General features: G+C 47.3%; 1 protein-coding gene across 1 annotated transcript; it reads right to left on the reverse strand.

Annotated features, from left to right (window-relative positions):
- Window positions 1–1191: 1191 nt before the first annotated feature.
- epm2a (EPM2A glucan phosphatase, laforin) lies at window positions 1192–16422 on the reverse strand. Its single transcript, XM_070884826.1, has 4 exons — window positions 16088–16422; window positions 12183–12357; window positions 6173–6414; window positions 1192–3623 (listed from the first exon to the last, which is right to left on the reverse strand). Exons 1-4 carry the CDS (start codon window positions 16326–16328, stop codon window positions 3343–3345), a joined length of 939 nt encoding a protein of 312 aa, XP_070740927.1. The 5' UTR covers window positions 16329–16422; the 3' UTR covers window positions 1192–3342.
- Window positions 16423–20955: the final 4533 nt, after the last annotated feature.

Consider the following 20955-nt stretch of genomic DNA (forward strand, 5'->3'; position numbering starts at 1 on the left):
CAGTGCCGGGACCTCTGCACAAGCGCGCTACAGTGGGCACGCAAGTGCAGTAGCTCCAGGCGCCCAAAACTGTGTGGGAGGGGCCCGAAGCACGCAGCCCCTAGCCCTGGCCGAATGGCCTCACTGGGGCTGCGTGAATAAGGCTCCTCCCACGGCCAGCTCCTGCTTCCTCCCGACTCCCGCTCCTGATTTCCCCCCTGCCCCGACCCACCTGTCACTGCCGCTCCTGCTCCCCGACACCCGCTCCTCCCCCCCCCCCCCCCCCCCGACTGGACCCGTTCTCCACCAGTTGCTCCTAAAAATCAGGCGCAAATCATGTGGAAACTTGGGCCCTTGATGTCTACTCTTGTACTCAAATCCTCTCGTAATAAAGGCCAACATACCATTTGCTTTCCTAATTGCTTACTGTACCTGCATGTTAACTTTCAGTGATTTGTGTACAAGGACACCCAGGTCCCTCTTCACAAATATCACTTTTCAAGTCTTAATATGATTAATCAAGAATTCTATAATCTAATTAGCGCTTTGTTTTAGTAAACTTGAGCTCATCCAAAACTCTGCTGCCTGTATTTTAACCCGCAGCAAGTCCCGTTCACTCATCGCCCCCTGTACTTGCATTGGCTTCCCGTCTGGCAATGCCTGAATTTTTAAAATTCTCATCCTTGTTCTCAAACCCTTCCATAGCCTCACCCCTCCCTATCTCTGTAACTTCCTCCAGCCCTCCAACCCTCCAACAACTCTGCGCTCCACCAATTCTGGCCTCTTGTGCATCCCCGATTTTCCATGTTCCACCATTGGCAGCTGTACCTTCAGCGGCTAAGGTCCCAAGCTCTGGAATTCCCTCACCAAACAACTTCACCTCTCCTTTTAAGATGCTCCTTAAAAGCTACCTATTCTAATGTCGCCTTGTGTGGCTTGGTGTCAAGTTTTGATTTAATAACTCTTGTGAAGCGCCTTGGGATGTTTTACTACATTAAAAGTGCTATATAAATGCAAGTTTCATATTAACTGGCACCATGGGCAAAGACCTTGCAGCTTGAAGCTGCCCCTTTTGAGTTGGGGAAAGGGCACAGCGACATGCAAGGGAAAGAGGTTAACAAAACTTAATTGCAAAATAGACCATATGCCAGGTGCCGTAACAGCTCAATGGGCAAGATTTGAAGCTTAGCTAGTGAAAGTTTCATGAGTCACTTGATTTGTCAGCAATTTATTAGCTCAAGAAAACAACTTGGTTAATATATTATTATTCTTAGGCAGTCCCTCAGAGTCGAGGATGACTTGCTTCCACACTAATATGAGTTCTCAGGTGACTGAAGAGTCCAATGCGGGACCCATAGTCTCTGTCACAGGTGGGGCAGACGGTGGTTGAAGGAACGGGTGGGTGGGGGCCCTGGGTTGCCGCACGCTCCTTCCGCTGTCTACGCTTGGCTTCAGCTTGGTCTCGGCGACGAGACTCAAGGTGCTCAACGCCTTCCCGGATGCTCTTCCTCCACTTTGGGCGGTCTTGAACCATGGATTCCCAGGTGTCGGTGGGGATGTTGCACTTTTTTTTTAAGGAAGCTTAGAGGGTTTCCTCTGCCCCTTCTGTGGCTTGCTTGCCGTGTCGAAGCTCCGAGTAGAACGCTTGCTTAATATATACACACCACATCAATGATATATTTCTCCACTTGTAAATTACAGCATTGTGAATGGTCAGTTGATTTTTAAAATAAATATAAGATAGCAAGAGAGTTGGAAGAAACTCAATCCACAGCACCACCTACTGACCAGAACATGCACCAATGCTGTTACAGATATCTGTTTACATCTAGGATTTCCATTCTAAAAATTTACATAGGCAATTGCAATGTTAAATGTCAACATGAAATAACAGTAGGAAGTGGTCGCGTACACAAGATTTTTTAATATGATTGCTTTTTCTGAATAGTAGGGTCAAATATTCACTCCATTTCCTTTTGATCTTTTTCTTACATTACAACAGTGACTACACTTCAAAAGTACTTCATTGGTTGTAAAGTGCTTTGGGATGTCCTGAGGTCATGAAAAGCGCTTTATAAATGCAAGTTTTTCTTTATGACTCGGTATTGGCATGTGGGTTTGTACTCATTACTATTGCCATTATCTATACTAATGAAAATGAGTGTAATTATAGCACTCGCAAACTGTTATATTGCTACACTTTTTCAAAGACTTGTTTTTGTTGCTCTCCTACAGGTCCCTGAATGCCATCTACCATTCCCTGGCTAAGAGGGGGAAGAGATAACCATCACCCAGCCCTCCTGGTAATGTCACCAGCAACTGGATGCAGGACACAAATGAGTCGCTGCTAGTGACGCGCCATATTTTGTTCCTGCACTAGGTCGATGAGCTGGAGGAGGTTAGAGATAGTGGGTCGAGGCCATGGAGGGATTTGAAAACAAGCATGAGGTGATAAATATAAGATAGTCACTAATAAATTCAATAGGGAATTCAGGAGAAACTTCTTTATCCAGAGAGTGGTGAGAATGTGGAACTCGCTACCACAGGGAGTGGTTGTAATGAATAGCAGAGATGCATTTATGGGGAAGCTAGATAAGCATATGAGGGAGAAAGGAATAGAAGGTTAGGATGGGAGGAGGCATGGATCAGTTGGGGCAAATGGCCTGTTTCTGTGCTGTAGACTCTGTATCTGAATGTGAATCCATGTTGTATTCCACCATGCAGCACAGTAATGCTCTTCTGTGATGTTGGTTTATTGATCTCTTGAGGTAAGCCGCTACCTGGTGACACAACTGATTGATGTCTTAACGTTTGCTACTCCATGCTTGGTCAGTTGGCTGGCCCATGCTGAGTGAAGCCTGAATGTTCTCCACTGGAAGGGGGTGAAAATCACAGGGCAAGGCCCCTTATGTAATATACCTGCCAACGGCTAGTTACCGAATGGGATTTCACTCACTGAATGCTGTGCCCCAGTGAGGATCTTGGGTGATGGGGTGGGGGAGGAAAGAGTTTTAAATAATTAAACAGTGAGCATCCTGTCTTTGGGGTAGCTCATTAGCAGCAACCAGTTTCCATCCAGTATTCTTGGGAGCAGGCCATGATTATTGACCAATAGTCTATAGCTCAAACTGCATCCTAATTTTTCCCCCAATCTGGATAAATTAAAATAATTAAATTAATAGCTCTGACTACATTAAATGAATATCTGAACTAATTCTTGGTTGCAATGAATTATCTGCTCAAAGGTGTTTGACTACCATAAAATTAACATTAAAATGTGCACTCACAAACTCAAACCCTCAACACAAAACACAACTCACCCACCCATCTTTAAAGATGGTCTTCCCAAGATGTAATTATGATCTAACAGTTGAGACACAAAGAAGAGCGAATATGTCCAAATTTTTGATAAAATTCATTCTGGGCACGGATCAGAGCCTCTTCATCTATGTATACTGCAGGTCGTTTGGAGGTCACAAAGTATTGAACTTTCCGAAGACTCCATCCAATGATGTACATCAGGAACCCACACACTGTGGCAGTCGATCTACCCACACCCGCATTACAATGGACGTAGACGGTGTGGCCATTCTCCAGCAACCCATGAAGCAAGTAAACAGCCTGAGGCAGCATCTTCACCCTGCCTGATGTGAAACAAACCAGAGAGAAAAAAAATATATACATTATAAAGTTTCTATTGGACATCCTGGAGAGATATATGTTGGGCATCTTGGGGAGTTAAAGGTCAACAGTCGAACTTCTTTGTATCTGAGATTAACAGGCTTTTTGATATAAACAGGATGACTGAAGTGTGGTGAGGAGAAAGCATAGCTTGTCTTCTGATATGTTAAGTGCTTGTATAAGGAAATAAGTGTAGGTAATAAAAGTTATGTCAGGAAGTCTTAAGTGAAGTGGTTTTGAAGCCAACAACTGAAGTGTTTATATGAATATTCTGTTTTCAAAGGATTTGTGAATAGATAAATCATACAGTCTTATCTGTGACATTTTCCGTTGATGTAGTCAAAATATGGTGTATAAAATCATGGTTTTCAACAGTAAGTCAGAGTGATCGATAGATACAGAAACTGAATATCCACACTGCATTCGGTTAGGCTGATCACCTTTACTATGCATCAATAAACATATTCCGTATACTCCGCTATGAAGTCTCGTCCTTACTCAAAACCTGTTGTGAACCAGAGGAGAAAGAAGGTTGACTGCTTACAATTTCATTGGTTTAAAGTCATAAAATCTATCACTGGTCGAGAAAAGGGCAACTTGGCTACTTTTTAGTTGAACTGCAAGTGCAAAGAAGGATGCAATGGTTAACAAAAGGAAGACTTAAAATCTCTGAACTAGTCATGTTCAAGCCAGATAAAGTTTTTATTAATGGATCATTTTCCTAACGAAGCTTTCTATTAACTTTCATTCTCATCAGCCATTCTCAAGTTGTTGGAACACAACAGAAGATTGTGGGAAGGGAAACAAATTGCAAAAAGTATTGCTTTATTTTTTAGGCACCTTGTTATATTTTGGATATATGCATTAAAATTATTCATTGTGGCTGATCGTAACTGAAGCAGTAATAGGGGTGTTACAGACCCAGACCTATCTCTGTCAGGGAATACATACAACAAATAAGCAGACGATTTCTTTACCCAGAGAATGTGGAATTTGCTATCACAGAGTAGTTGAGGCGAACAGTATGGATGGATTCAAGGGGAAGCTAGAAAGGCACATGAGGGAGAAGGGAATAGAGGGTTATACTGATAGTTAAATGAGGAAAGATGGGAGGAGGCTCGAGTGGAGCATAAACACCGGCATAGGCCAAATGGCCTGTTTCTGTGCTGTACAATCGATGTAACCTGCATTTTCCAGAAATCAATCAAAAATCAACCCTTCACCGCCTCTGAACACCTCATGACAACAAAGCTCCTGACTCTCATGAAGGTAGTTAAAAATAAAACTTGTACTGTTTCTTTCCCACCCTTCTGTTACAAACAAAACTAAACTAAAGCAAATCTTTTAATAGTATACCGAGCACTGTGGTGAGTGTTTTCTCACAATCTCAAATAATTCTCTCAGGGTGGATTACTCAGTAACAAAGTCATCATCATCTGTACCCAGAGGTATACTCTGCAACCCCTCAACCATTCTGATTAACTTTACTTCAGCGTTTAGGATTTTGACCGATCAAGGAACAGGATAAAAATACTCCACTGGGTATTGGGAAATTAGAACTTTTAAGGAGCAAGGATGAATTTACTATAAAAAGTCATATGTTGCTGCAGTGTGTTCGCTGACTGACATCTGCCAGTCCTTGAATGCCTCGATTTAAAAATGTTGATCCTTATTTTCAAATAATTCTATGGTGTTGCCTCTCCTTATCCATATTGGGGCTTGACAGGGTAGATGCTGGGAGGATGTTTCCTCTGGTTGGGTAGTTTAGAACCAGGGATCACGGTCTCAGAATAAGGGGTCGGCCATTTAGGACTGAGGTGAGAACTTTCTTCACTCATAAGGTTGTGAATCTTTGGAATTCTCTACCCCAGAGGGCTGTGGATATATTCAGTCGTTGAATATATTCAAGACAGATAGTGACATTTTTTGGATACTAAGGGAATCAAGGGATATGGGGATAGTGCAGGAAAGTGGAGTTGAGGTAGGAGAGCAGTCATGATCTTATTGAATGGTGGAGCAGGCTCTAAGGGCTGAATGGCCTACTTCTGCTTCTTAAGTTCTTATCTCTGTAACCTCCTCCAGACCTATAAGATCTCTGTATTCCTTCATCTCTAGCCTCTTGTCCTTCCCCCACTTCCTTCGCCACACAATTGCCAGCCGTGCTTTTAGCTGCCTACGTCCTTAGCTCTGGAATTCCCTCCCTAAACCTCTCCGTCTCTCTATCCTCCTTTAAGACACTCCTTAAAACCTATCTCTTTGACCAAGCTTTCGGTCACCTGTCTTAATATCTCCTTTGGCTCGGTGTCAGTTTATTTGTTTGATTATGCTCATATAAAGCACCTTGAAAAGTTTCACTACATTGAAGGTGTTATAGAAATGCAAGTTGTTGGTGATTATGTGAGCCCTTTATTGTGTTACTCATTCTATTTATTTTCCAAGATGTAGCCCTTTCCCCCCGAAAGGTATATCATGTTTTTGGCAGTAAGCAATGATAGTCAAAACAAACACTCACCTTCTGTACTCATATCTGGAGTTGGCATCCACATATAAGCTAAGCCAGTGTCTTTGTACAGTTCCATCATGACTTCGGGTTTCATTGGTTCTGCTTTGCAGTTACATCCGCACGAATTTTGGACAACGTCCCACTCTGTCTGGAAGTTCATTACCGCAGTCACCCCCAGCTCGTGCTTGAGTTTGATGGTGACGTGTTCTATCTGTCGCGGACAGCTACCAAGCCAAATCCTGGGCAGAATCCTAGCAGGAATCAGAACAATGTCCAATTAATGGTGAAAGTACTCCAGTTGTTACGTCACACTTTTGGTTAAGATAACCTGCCCAAGAAATCCACCCTAAAATGACTAGAAACATAGAAAATAGGTGCAGGAGTAGGCCATTCGGCCCTTCGAGCCTGCACCGCCATTCAATAAGATCAGTACCTCTTTCTTGCTTTCTCTCCATAACCCCTTGATCCCTTTAGCCGTAAGGGCCATATCTAACTCCCTCTTGAATATATCTAACAAACTGGCATCAACAACTCTCTGCGGTAGGGAATTCTACAGGTTAACAGCTCTTGAGTGAAGTTTCTCCTCATCTCGGTCCTAAATGGCTTACCCCTTATCCTTAGACTGTGACCCCTGGTTCTGGACTTCCCCAACATCGGGAACATTCTTCCTGCATCTAACCTGTCCAGTCCTGTCAGAAGTTTGTGTGTTTCTATGAGATCCCCTCTCTTCTAAACTCCAGTGAATACTGGCCCAGTCGATCCAGTCTCTCCTCATATGTCAGTCCTGCCATCCCGGGAATCAGTCTGGTGAACCTTCGCTGCACTCCCTCAATAGCAAGAACGTCCTTCCTCAGATTAGGAGACCAAAACCGAACACAATATTCCAGGTGCGGCCTCACCAAGGCCCTGTACAACTGCAGTAAGACCTCTCTGCAGTAAGACCACCATTCAGATAATATTCTGCCTTCATGTTTTTGCCACCAAAGTGGATAACCTCACATTTATCCACTTTATACTGCATCTGCCATGCATTTGCCCACTTACCTAACCTGTCCAAGTCACCTTAGCGTCCTCCTTGGAGTGGATTTTCGGACATAGCAAAGCAGGATGGGGTAAGCCACCACTAAATGAACTTTGTACCAAGAAGCCTATCTGCTGTCCCTGATATGAACTCTGCAGCAACAAGTGACTCCTGGCCAGGTGCAGGCCACTGTTTCATAGAAAGCTTTGCAACAGAATAACTAACCACAAAAGAAGATAGAGAGGAAGGGCCCCCAAACTCGCGCCATGCTATCAGGTTTCACTAGGACTAAAAAGTTGTATGTAAATGAATTGCGTTGCCATATGGATTGATTGGTTGTATGTAAATGAATTTAAATGATTGTATTCCGCCCTCTGTATACTGCTTATAATCCCACGGCACAAGGCACTTGGGGAGAAGGTGCTTCGCAGGTCGCGGAACCTCAACTCTTCTCCCAGAGCTCTATTAGCAATAAAGTTGTCTCTCTTACCTTACCAGAGTCTATGTGAATTTATTTTCATTAACACTCTTCACAGCCACCCAGCTTAGTGTCATCTGCAAACTTGGAGATATCACACTCAATTCCTTCATCTAAATCATTGATGTATATTGTAAATAGCTGGGGTCCCAGCACTGAGCCCTGCGGCACTCCACTAGTCACTGCCTGCCATTCTGAAAAGGACCCGTTTATCCCGACTCTCTGCTTCCTGTCTGCCAACCAGTTCTCTATCCACGTCAAGAGGTGGTTCTGTAACTATAGAAAATGGAACATATGCTTAGTATAAACTGGATGGATGGTATTGGTGCCAGCTTTGGTTGCACATTTGACTATGTCAGTAATACTTCATATGTTGTATTTCAAGAAATACTTCCTAATATATGCTTTTTCAAAACCTCCATTCCATGGATAATTTCTACTGAGATGCAAGTGTCTTTATAGATAACACTTGGTTCATGTGATCTCCTGAACTGCTTTCAGTCGCCTGAGAGGGTCGGAGAGGAATTTTCCAGAGTGTTTTTCCCCTTACTGGCCCAGGGTTTTTTCCTCCCAGGAAATTACATGATGGTGTACATGATCATGGCGTGGGGCAGGCTTGACGGAAAAGTTGCTCTTTTCTTGCCTTTCAGTTTCACAGTGTCAGTGGGTTGCACTCGCTCACTCTCACTCTCTCTTGTCTCGGAGTCCGAAGGTTGTGAGTTCAGGTCCCACTCCAGGGCCTTGAGCACAAACGTTCAGGTTGACACTCCCAGTGCAATGCTGAGGGAGCCAATTAATCAAACATTCAAGCTATATAATCACAAGTTATTTCTTACGGAACCACAGCCTTTAATACACTCCCTTTTTATTTTACTTTTCTTTTATTCTGCTCCTTCTATTTAATCTGAGTAAGATCCCATTTGTACCGAGCTATAATTTGCTGTTTTACCCATGAACTACCTTTGCCCTCAACCTTTCTTAGTCCTGTTTTATTCTATTGTGGTCACCGTTTCCCAAATGTTCCCCAATGTTTGGATTGCTAACTTGCTCTACTTCATTATCCAGAGCTAGGTCAAATAGTGCTTCCTTCCTTGTTGGAGTAGCAACATTTTCATTGAGAAAACTTGTCTTGAACGCATTGCAAAAAATCTATATCTCACCAGATAACTAGTCACCTGCAATTGTAACTCACACCCCTCTAATGTGTCTGCAAATTTCATTCACAACTTTCATTCCACTGCGTGATGATTCAATATACCTGTTCTCCCAGTAATGATGACTCGAGTGAGAGCAGCAGCTAGCAAGGCCACAACACTATGGACAAGGTGGTTGCTCACAGAGGGGAGAGAACTGAGAGCAAAAACACTGTAGTAGTGGATCATCAAATGGTCAAAAGCACTTCTGTAATCGTCGGCGTGAGTGACTTAACGTCCAGATTCCAGGGACACAAAAGGGGTACAGCAGAGCAGGCGCAGAAGCCCCTTGAGAGGGAGAGCGATCAGACAGAAGTTATAGTTCACATTGGAACCCGTGACAAAAGGAAGATTAGGATTCAGAGTTCCTGCAAAAAGAGTTCCTGCAGGACCGCAAAGATCGTAATCTGAGGATTACTACCAGTGCCACACACTGACGAGTAGAGGATTAGCCAGATTGGGGAAGGTAAATGCATGGTTACAGATGTGGTGTAGGAAGCAAGGTTTCTCGCAGGTCAGGGCCTCCTGGCTGAAGTAGAGACAAACCATCAGCGGCAGGTCGGGGCTATAAAAGGAGCGGCGTGCGGCCCAGGGAGCAGTGTGGAGGTATGCCACTACAAGGTACAGTGCGAGCTGGTGCAGGAGGGTGACGGCATTGAAGAGTGACGTCAGTAAGGTCCAAATCAGTGCTTGGAGCGTGGGCAGATACAGCAGGAGCGGCGAGATCGGGGCGAAGGAGCTGTGAGAGATTGTGGAGGGATGTGATCGGGGCCCAGGGGAGGCGTGAGTTTGGGCCCTGGGGTAGCACGGACCAGCCCACACTGCGATGTGTGTGTGCACTAGGTCCGTGCAGCAGAGCAGGTCTCCAATTGTCTTGGGTAATCCTTGCCACTGGACCAAGACCTAGCTCTGTCAAGCCCGTGCGGTGGCTGGTGTGCAACGGCCAACACACATTAAAAAAATCCACGCACAGGCATCTTCCACCCTTCAGGATGTAGTTCGGGTTCTTCATTCGAAACACCTGTGAACTCATCCTTTTTTTTGGCGTGGAAGCAAGTCATCCTTGTTTCAAGGGACTGCCTATGATGGTGATGAGGAAGCAAGGGTTCAGGCTCCTGGGGCACTGGATCATGTTCTGGGGTACGAGTGAGATGGGACGGCCTAAACCACAAAACATGAAAACGACAGGAAAATGTCAGTTGGTTCAAGTCTGCCATGTCCACCATCAAACACATAACTCCCCATCAATACACCCACCCACTCTCCATCTCCCGAAATCTCCATGGCGTGCTAAAACAACAGCGAAAAACCTAAAAAGGCCACAGTGTGACTCAAATGGGAGAAGGAAAGAAATGTCACACCAGTGTAGTTGCTCTTCTGAGATAGGGGCTGAGACAATTTGGATAGAGGGGTGTGCACTTGACCTGGGAGAGTTTGGCGAAATGGATGGAGTTCCATTTTCCTGCACTAAAAGCCCTTGCCATGGTGAGCACCAAAATGTAAGTTAAATATAGTTATAATTGTAGGCGATTTTAATTGTCCAAAGTTAGACTAGGGCAGGGAAAATGTCTGTAGTGGGAAAGAGGAGGTTTTTACAGTGTGTCCAGGACTGTTTTTCTCGATCGATATGTTCCTACTCCAACAAGCAACTTGATCTGGTTCTGGATAATGAAGAGCAGGAAGTATTGACCTAAATATAGGAGAACATTTGGGAAATGAGAGCGTGGTATAATTAGGTTCAGTGTAAGAACAGAACAGGGAAAAGGAAAAGTAAAAAGCAAAAGTGCTTGACCAAGGGGAAAAAAGAGCAAATTATTGTGAGATAAAAAAGGGACTGTGCCCAGATTAAATGGAGGGAAAAAGTTGAAAATACCAGCATTGGCCAGCAATGGTAAGTATTTAACAGGAGATGGAAAAGGGGCAAATCAAGTATGTTCTAGTAAGGATAAGAAGGAGGTATAAAAACATAAGAAATAGGAACAGGAGTAGGCCATTTGGCCCCTCGAGCCTGCTCTGCCATTCAATAAGATCATGGCTGATCTGATCTCGGGCTCAGCTCCACTTCCCTGCCTGCTCCCCATAACCCTTCACTCTCTTATCATTTAAAAATCTGTCTATCTCCACCTTAAATATATTCAATGACCCAGCCTCCACAGCTCTCTGGGGCAGAGAATGCAACAGATTTACAATCCTCTGAGAGAAGAAATTCCTCCTCATCTCAGTTCTAAATGGGCGACCCCTTATTCTGAGACTATGCCCCCTAATTCTAGATTCCCCCATAAGTGGAAGCATCCACTCTGCATCTACCTTGTCGAGCCCCCTCAGTATCTTATATGTTTCAATAAGATCACCTCTCATTCTTCTAAACTCCAATGAGTATAGGCCCAACCTGCTCAACCTTTCTTCATAGGCCTGTGGCTTAATCCCTTATCAGCAAAAGCTCTCTGTCTGATCCTACTTGTAATTCTCCCCGACTAACTAGACATTGCTAAAACAACACCACTAACCAACAAAGAACAAACTTTTAACCAATAAGGGAATTAAGGGTTATGGGGAGCAGGCGGGTAAGTGGAGCTGAGTTCACGGCCAGATCAGCCATGATCTTGTTGAATGGCGGAGCAGGCTCGAGGGGCTAGATGGCCTACTCCAGTTCCTAATTCTTATGTTCTTAAACTTGTACTCCATTCTCCATCCTTCCAACAGAAACTCACATAACAGGCAAAAGTTCATATGAAGAAATCAATATCAAAAGATCCTTTTCTGTAGACTTTGATAAAAGAACCAATAAATCCAATCGGGAATTCAGGAGAAACCTCTTTACCCAGAGAGCGGTGAGAATGTGGAACTCGCTGCCACAGGGAGTGGTTGAGGCGAATAGCAGAGATGTATTTAAGGGGAAGCTGGATAAACACATGAGGGAGAAAGGAAAAGAAGGATTATGTTGAGAGGGTGAGATGAAGAGGGGTGGGAGGAGGCTCGTGTGGAACATCAACACTGGCATGGACCTGTTGAGTCGAATGGCCTGTTTCAGTGCTGTTAATACTACTAAATTTAACACAGAGATAGATAGTTTCTTAACCAATAAGGAAATAGGGGTTATGGGGAGCGGGCGGGGAAGTGGACCCGAGTCCATGATCAGATCAGCCATGATCGTATTAAATGGCGGAGCAGGCTCGAGGGGCCGTATGGCCTTCTCCTGCTCCTATTTCTTATGTTCTTATGTCATTCTATGTTTGCATGTAAGCCTAATCCCTAACCCATCAGCAACCCGATGGTAATTTGCAGCACTATCAGGCAGAACAAGATGAGGCACCCCGGCTGGTTTACCTCGAGTAGTGCATAGCCTGGTGATCAGCGATGTTAAAGTAGAAATCGGTAGTGTGTTTCATCTCATTTGTACACCCACTGTCCTCGATATAATGTCCGATAGGGACACAGTAAACGCCATCCACCAAATTGCTTTCGTCGTATTCACAGCAGCGATCATGTAACGGCCCATTTCCTAAAAAGGACAAAGAAAAATTGCTCTTATTTGGGTTGTGCGATGTTTCCAGAAATCAATCGTTGCCAAGGAAACAAGATACTGAGGGAGCACTGCACTGTTGGAGGTGCCGTCTTTCAGATGAGACGTCAAACCGAGGCCCGTCTGCTCTCTCAGGTGGACGTAAAAGATATCACGACATTTATTTTGAAGGAGAGCAGGGGAGTTATCCCCTGGTGTCCTGGCCAATATTTATCTTCTAATCAATATCACTAAAACAGATTATCTGCTCATTATCTCATTGGCTGCTGCATTTCCCACATTACAACAATATGCTTAAAAAAAAAAGGCACCTAATTGTCTGTAAAGCACTTTAGGACATCCTGAGATTGTGCAGTAGAAATTCAAGTCTTTCTTTCTTCAAGTGTCTCAGATACCTCTTTCTTTATGGTTGTCTTTAAATACCTCACTTTTACATTGATGGCTCATTCTGATCACCTTTCTGGTTAAGCAGATTCATCGCACAGCTCCTCTCACAGCCTGCTGAGTGGTTTCAGCGTTCTCTTATCTTCAAGTGACAGTGAAACTTATAAAGAAAAAACTTATATAGTGCCTTTCACATCCTCAGGATGTCCCAAAGCGCTTTACACCCAACAAAGTACTTTTGAAGTGTTGTCACTGTTGCAATGAAGGAAACATAGCAGCCAATTTACGCACAGCAATGACCAAAAGCTTGGCCAGAGAGGCCGGTTTAAAGGAGAGAGGCGGAGAGGTTTAGGGAGGGAGTTCCAGAGCTTGGGGCCTAGTAGCTGAGGGCACGCGCCGCCAGTGGTGGAACAATGGGAATCAGGAATGTGCTAGAGGCCAGAGTTGGCGCAGTTGGTATGTGGTACCCGTTAGCTGATTGCGCTGATGCAAATCACAGACAAGACTTTGTTTTTATACCATGGTTAGGTCCCTCTGCCTGCATTTATTCATTCATCGCTCACGGACAAAGTAGTTCCAGCCACTGATCTCCTTGCACAGAACTGAGGTTATGCTTATTAGGAAAGGCTGAACAGACTCTAAGAAAAGGGCAGGCTGCGAAGGCATGCTGGGCCGAATGGCTTCCTTGTATACTGTATCATTCTGTGAACGCTATGGGGTGAATTGATAAAACAGTGAAAGGATTTGATAGCGTAAACAAAGTTTCCACTTCTGGGGTGATCAAAACTAGGGGCCATAACTATAAGATAGTCACCAATAAATCCAATGGAGAATTCAGGAGAAACCTCTTTACCCAGAGAGCGGTGAGAATGTGGAACTCGCTGCCACAGGGAGTGGTTGAGGCGAATAGTATCATTGGATGCATTTAAGGGGAAGCTGGATAAACACATGAGGGAGAAAGGATTAGAAGGATATGCTGATGGGGTGAGATGAAGAGGTGTGGAGCAGGAACATTGGAACGGAGCAGTTGGGCCGACTGGCCTGTTTCCGGGCTGGACATTCTATGCCATTTTATGTGATGACGAGCAGATTATCTGTATTTTTGCAGTGATGTTGGCTGAAGGATAAATATTGGCCAGAACACCGGGGATAACTCCCCTGCTCTTGTTCAAAATAGTGCCATGGGATCTGTTATGCCCACCTGAGAGGGCAGAGTCTCAGTTTAAAGTCTCATTCAAAATATGGCACCTCCGACAGCGCAGCACACCCTCAGCACAGCACTGGCGTGTCAGTCTGCTCAAGTCTCTACGGTGCGGCTTTAACCCACTACATTCTGAGGGAAGATTGCTGCCCACTGAGCCACGGCTGACACTCGGACTGAGTTTATGTCAAAAAAGGAATTATGCAAGTGAATGAATCATAGACTGATGCCGCACAGAAGGTGGTGATTCGGTCCATCGTGCCAATGCCAGCAGTTTGAAAGAGCGATCAAATTAGTCCCAATCGCCCCGCTCTTTCCCCATAGCCCTGCAATTTTTTTCTTTTCAAATATTTATCCAATTCCCTTTTGAAAGTTATTTTTGAATCTGCTTCCACTGCACTTTAAGGTTCCAGATCACAACTCGCTTTGTAAAAAAAAAATTCTCATCTCTCCTCTGGCTTTTTTGGCCAATTATCTTAAATCTGTGTCCTCTGGTTACCGGTACGCCTGCCACTGCAAGCAGTTTCTCCCTATCCACTCTACCAAAAAAACTCAGGATTTTGCACAGAAAATGCTTTCAAAACTTATTTTCCCCACAAACAATAATACTCATTTATTGGCTCAAACTTTGCACCGGACAGCTCTGTCAGTGCCCAGTGTCAGCGCCCAGTACCTGTGCCCGGTGCCCAGCGCCCACTGCTCAGTGTCAGTGGTCAATGTCAGCGCCCAGTGCCTGTGGTCGGTGCCCAGCACCGTGTCAGTGCGCAGTGTCAGCGCCCAGTGTCGGTGCCCAGTGTCAGTGCCCACTGCTCAGTGTCAGCGCCCAGTGTCAGTGCCCACTGCTCAGTGTCAGCGCCCAGTGCCCAGCACCGTGTCAGTGCGCAGTGTCAGCGCCCAGTGTCAGCGCCCAGTGTCGGTGCCCAGTGCGCAGTGTCAGCGCCCAGTGTCGGTGCCCAGTGCGCAGTGTCAGCGTCCAGTGCCCAGTGTCAGCGGCCAGTGCGCAGTGTCAGCGCCCAGTGCCCAGTGCGCAGTGTCAGCGCCCAGTGTCGGTGCCCAGCACCGTGTCAGCACCCAGTGTCGGTGCCCAGTGTCAGCGCCCAGTGTCGGTGCGCAGTGTCAGCGCCCAGTGTCGGTGCCCAGCACCGTGTCAGCGCCCAGTGTCGGTGCCCAGTGTCAGCGCCCAGTGTCGGTGCCCACTGCTCAGTGTCAGCGCCCAGTGTCGGTGCCCAGTGCCAGCGCCGGTGCCCAGCACCGTGTCAGCGCCCAGTGTCGGTGCCCAGCACCGTGTCAGCGCCCAGTGTCGGTGCCCAGTGTCAGCGCCCAGTGTCGGTGCCCAGTGCCAGCGCCCAGTGTCGGTGCCCACTGCTCAGTGTCAGCGCCCAGTGTCGGTGCCCAGTGCCAGCGCCCAGTGTCGGTGCCCAGTGCAGTGTCAGCGCCCAGTGTCGGTGCCCAGTGCCAGCGCCCAGTGTCGGTGCCCACTGCTCAGTGTCAGCGCCCAGTGTCGGTGCCCAGTGCCAGCGCCGGTGCCCACTGCTCAGTGTCAGTGCGCAGTGTCAGCGCCCAGTGCCGTGCCAGTGCAAAGTGTCAGCGCCCAGTGGCGGTGCCCAGTGCGCAGTGTCAGCGCCCAGTGGCGGTGCCCAGTGCGCAGTGTCGGCGCCCAGTGTCAGTGCCCAGTGCAGTGTCAGCGCCCAGTGTTGGTGCCCGGTGCCCAGCACCGTGTCAGTGCGCAGTGTCAGCGCCCAGTGTCGGTGCCCAGTGTCAGTGCCCGGTGCCCAGCACCGCGTCAGTGCGCAGTGTCGGCGCCCAGTGTCGGTGCCCAGTGTCGGCGCCCAGTGTCGGTGCCCGGTACCGTGTCAGTGCGCAGTGTCAGCGCCCAGTGTCGGCGCCCAGTGTCGGTGCCCAGTGTCGGCGCCCGGTACCGTGTCAGTGCGCAGTGTCAGCGCCCAGTGTCGGTGCCCAGTGCCCAGTGCCCAGCACCGCGTCAGTGCGCAGTGTCAGCGCCCAGTGCCCAGTGTCAGCGCCCAGTGTCGGTGCCCAGTGTCGGCGCCCAGTGTCGGTGCCCGGTACCGTGTCAGTGCGCAGTGTCAGCGCCCAGTGCCCAGTGTCAGCGCCCAGTGTCGGTACCTTCCCAGATGAACTCTTCGTGGGTCCGTTGGGCAAACTTGAACCAGAAGGTTTCCCGGCTGGGTTCCTGCAGCGGGATGTCGGCGGTCCAGAGGGATGGCTCATTGAGCGAGCTGCCAGTGGCCGCCAGCGGCACGGCCCGCCCGGGGTCCCAGTGGCCCAGCTCGGGCCGGGAGCCGCAGACCAAGATCTGGACATGGCGGTCCTCCCGGGTCAGCACCACCCCAACCCTGAGCAACATGGCCGGCCCCACTCCCTGCTCCCGCTGCACAGTCCCAGCCCGGGCCGGTGCGGTCCAGTCCGGCCCAGTGAGCTCCGTCCCCGCGCTCACAGCCCCGATCCCCGGCTCCAGCCCCCGCCTTCCTGACCCTCATTGGCTGCCTGCGCCGCCCCCACTGCAGCCAGCAGCCAATGGGCTGTGAGGGAGCCGCTGATTGGCTCCCACTCGCTGCCCAGCTCCAGAAATAGCCCCGGAGTATTTGTAGCCGGAGACACGGGGAGGGCCATCCACTGCATCCAGGCCGCTCAATACTCAGCACAACAAGTGCCTTCACTGTCTGTCTTCCAGCCTAATGTACTCTCCAAATCTCACCGTCTCCCAGCCTAATGTACTCTCCAAATCTCACTGCCCCCCAGCCTAATGTACTCTCCAAATCTCACTGCCTCCCAGCCTAATGTACTCTCCAAATCTCACTGTCTCCCAGCCTAATGTACTCTCCAAATCTCACTGTCTCCCAGCCTAATGTACTCTCCAAATCTCACTGTCTCCCAGCCTAATGTACTCTCCAAATCTCACTGTCTCCCAGCCTAATGTACTCTCCAAATCTCACTGCCCCCCAGCCTAATGTACTCTCCAAATCTCACTGTCTCCCAGCCTAATGTACTCTCCAAATCTCACTGTCTCCCAGCCTAACTGTACTCTCCAAATCTCACTGTCTCCCAGCCTAACTGTACTCTCCAAATCTCACTGTCTCCCAGCCTAATGTACTCTCCAAATCTCACTGTCTCCCAGCCTAATGTACTCTCCAAATCTCACTGCCCCCCAGCCTAATGTACTCTCCAAATCTCACTGTCTCCCAGCCTAATGTACTCTCCAAATCTCACTGTCTCCCAGCCTAATGTACTCTCCAAATCTTACTGTCTCCCAGCCTAATGTACTCTCCAAATCTCACTGTCTCCCAGCCTAATGTACTCTCCAAATCTCACTGTCTCCCAGCCTAATGTACTCTCCAAATCTCACTGTCTCCCAGCCTAATGTACTCTCCAAATCTCACTGCCCCCCAGCCTAATGTACTCTCCAAATCTCACTGTCTCCCAGCCTAATGTACTCTCCAAATCTCACTGTCTCCCAGCCTAACTGTACTCTCCAAATCTCACTGTCTCCCAGCCTAACTGTACTCTCCAAATCTCACTGTCTCCCAGCCTAATGTACTCTCCAAATCTCACTGTCTCCCAGCCTAATGTACTCTCCAAATCTCACTGTCTCCCAGCCTAATGTACTCTCCAAATCTCACTGTCTCCCAGCCTAATGTACTCTCCAAATCTCACTGTCTCCCAGCCTAATGTACTCTCCAAATCTCACTGCCCCCCAGCCTAATGTACTCTCCAAATCTCACTGTCTCCCAGCCTAATGTACTCTCCAAATCTCACTGTCTCCCAGCCTAACTGTACTCTCCAAATCTCACTGTCTCCCAGCCTAACTGTACTCTCCAAATCTCACTGTCTCCCAGCCTAATGTACTCTCCAAATCTCACTGTCTCCCAGCCTAATGTACTCTCCAAATCTCACTGTCTCCCAGCCTAATGTACTCTCCAAGTCTCACTGTCTCCCAGCCTAATGTACTCTCCAAATCTCACTGTCTCCCACCCTAATGTACTCTCCAAATCTCACTGTCTCCCAGCCTAATGTACTCTCCAAATCTCACTGTCTCCCAGCCTAACTGTACTCTCCAAATCTCACTGTCTCCCAGCCTAATGTACTCTCCAAATCTCAGTCTCCCAGCCTAATGTACTCTCCAAATCTCACTGTCTCCCACCCTAATGTACTCTCCAAATCTCACTGTCTCCCAGCCTAATGTACTCTCCAAATCTCACTGTCTCCCAGCCTAACTGTACTCTCCAAATCTCACTGTCTCCCAGCCTAATGTACTCTCCAAATCTCACTGTCTCCCAGCCTAATGTACTCTCCAAATCTCACTGTCTCCCAGCCTAATGTACTCTCCAAATCTCACTGCCCCCCAGCCTAATGTACTCTCCAAATCTCACTGTCTCCCAGCCTAATGTACTCTCCAAATCTCACTGCCTCCCACCCTAATGTACTCTCCAAATCTCACTGTCTCCCAGCCTAATGTACTCTCCAAATCTCACTGTCTCCCAGCCTAACTGTACTCTCCAAATCTCACTGTCTCCCAGCCTAACTGTACTCTCCAAATCTCACTGTCTCCCAGCCTAATGTACTCTCCAAATCTCACTGTCTCCCAGCCTAATGTACTCTCCAAATCTCACTGCCCCCCAGCCTAATGTACTCTCCAAATCTCTGTCTCCCAGCCTAATGTACTCTCCAAATCTCACTGTCTCCCAGCCTAATGTACTCTCCAAATCTTACTGTCTCCCACCCTAACTGTACTCTCCAAATCTTACTGTCTCCCACCCTAACTGTACTCTCCAAATCTCAGTCTCCCACCCTAACTGTACTCTCCAAATCTTACTGTCTCCCACCCTAACTGTACTCTCCAAATCTCTGTCTCCCACCCTAACTGTACTCTCCAAATCTTACTGTCTCCCACCCTAACTGTACTCTCCAAATCTCACTGTCTCCCAGCCTAATTGTACTCGCCAAATCTCACTGACCCCCAGCCTAATGTACTCTCCAAATCTCACTGTCTCCCAGCCTAATGTACTCTCCAAATCTCACTGTCTCCCACCCTAACTGTACTCTCCAAATCTTACTGTCTCCCAGCCTAACTGTACTCTCCAAATCTTACTGTCTCCCAGCCTAACTGTACTCTCCAAATCTTGCTGTCTCCCAGCCTAACTGTACTCTCCAAATCTCACTGTCTCCCAGCCTAATGTACTCTCCAAATCTCACTGTCTCCCAGCCTAATGTACTCTCCAAATCTCACTGCCCCCCAGCCTAATGTACTCTCCAAATCTCACTGTCTCCCAGCCTAATGTACTCTCCAAATCTCACTGTCTCCCAGCCTAATGTACTCTCCAAATCTTACTGTCTCCCACCCTAACTGTACTCTCCAAATCTTACTGTCTCCCACCCTAACTGTACTCTCCAAATCTCAGTCTCCCACCCTAACTGTACTCTCCAAATCTTACTGTCTCCCACCCTAACTGTACTCTCCAAATCTCACTGTCTCCCACCCTAACTGTACTCTCCAAATCTTACTGTCTCCCACCCTAACTGTACTCTCCAAATCTCACTGTCTCCCAGCCTAATGTACTCTCCAAATCTCACTGTCTCCCAGCCTAATGTACTCTCCAAATCTCACTGCCCCCCAGCCTAATGTACTCTCCAAATCTCACTGTCTCCCAGCCTAATGTACTCTCCAAATCTCACTGTCTCCCACCCTAACTGTACTCTCCAAATCTTACTGTCTCCCAGCCTAACTGTACTCTCCAAATCTCACTGTCTCCCAGCCTAATGTACTCTCCAAATCTCAGTCTCCCACCCTAACTGTACTCTCCAAATCTCAGTCTCCCACCCTAACTGTACTCTCCAAATCTTACTGTCTCCCAGCCTAACTGTACTCTCCAAATCTTGCTGTCTCCCAGCCTAACTGTACTCTCCAAATCTTACTGTCTCCCAGCCTAACTGTACTCTCCAAATATTACTGTCACCCTCTCCCAAAATACTGTCCAATTCTTACTGTCTCCCACCCCTAACTTTACTCTTTGTCTCCCTTTCCCAAGGGTGTCAAGGGTTATGGGGAGAGGACAGTGATGTGGAGTTGCGGCCAGGATCACATCAGCTAATGCTCTTATTGAATGGTGAAGCAGCCTCGAGGAGCCAAATTGCATACTCTGCTCCCATTTCTTATCTTCCTATGTTCTAACTTTACTGTGTCCCCCTTTCCTACCTTTACTGTCTGTCTCCCTCTCTGAAAGAGGGAGTTAGATATGGCCCTTACAGCTAAAGGGATCAACAGATATGGAGAGAAAGCAGGGAAGGGGTACTGAGGTGAATGATCAGCCATGATCTTATTGAATGGTGGTGCAGGCTCAAAGGGCCAAAAGGCCTACTCCTGCACCTATTTTCTATGTTTCTATGATCCTATTTGGTGATGGGGCAACCCGCCTGTGAAAATACACATGGGAGCAGTGTGAGTGGAGGTAACAGAGAGGGCCAACGCCATTTCACCTGTGCAGAGATCAAGGGAGAACCAATGAACAGGTTGCCTAGGTGTGTGTCATCATACTTTGAGCATGCATTCTAAACTTGGCAAAGTAAAGAAAGACGTCATTTGTATAGCACCTTTCACATCCTCATAACTTCGCAAAGTGGTTCACGGCCAGTGAAGCATCTTTGAAGTGTAGTCACTGTTGTTAAGTGAGAAAATACAACAGCCAATTTGTGCTTCAGCAAGGTCCCACACAATGAGATAGAAGATTAGTTAATCTTTTTGGGTAGGGTGAGTGGAGGAAGAAATGTTGACTAGGACACCAGGAGAACTTCCCTGTTCTTCTTCAACTAAAGACATGGAACCTTTTATATCCATGCGAACAGGCAGACTGGACATCAGTTTAATGTTTAATCCAAAAGACAGCACCTCCAACCATGCCGCACTCCCCCAATACTGCACTCGGAGTGTCAGCCTAGATTATGTGCTCACGTCTCTGGAGTGAGGCTTTCACCTATGG

Source organism: Pristiophorus japonicus, chromosome 7 (genome assembly GCF_044704955.1).
Source record: "Pristiophorus japonicus isolate sPriJap1 chromosome 7, sPriJap1.hap1, whole genome shotgun sequence".
Classification (NCBI taxonomy): Eukaryota; Metazoa; Chordata; class Chondrichthyes; family Pristiophoridae; genus Pristiophorus; species Pristiophorus japonicus.

What these genes read in the sequence shown, in the direction of transcription:
- epm2a (XM_070884826.1), bottom strand. Translation starts at nt 16,328, where the DNA reads ATGTTGCTCAGGGTTGGGGTGGTGCTGACCCGGGAGGACCGCCATGTC. An exon ending in CAGGCTATGCACTACTCGAG is followed by an intron (nt 6,415 to 12,182) that starts GTAAACCAGCCG and finishes GATTCCTGCTAG; the next exon opens with GATTCTGCCCAGGATTTGGC. An exon ending in TCCAGATATGAGTACAGAAG is followed by an intron (nt 3,624 to 6,172) that starts GTGAGTGTTTGT and finishes GTTTCACATCAG; the next exon opens with GCAGGGTGAAGATGCTGCCT.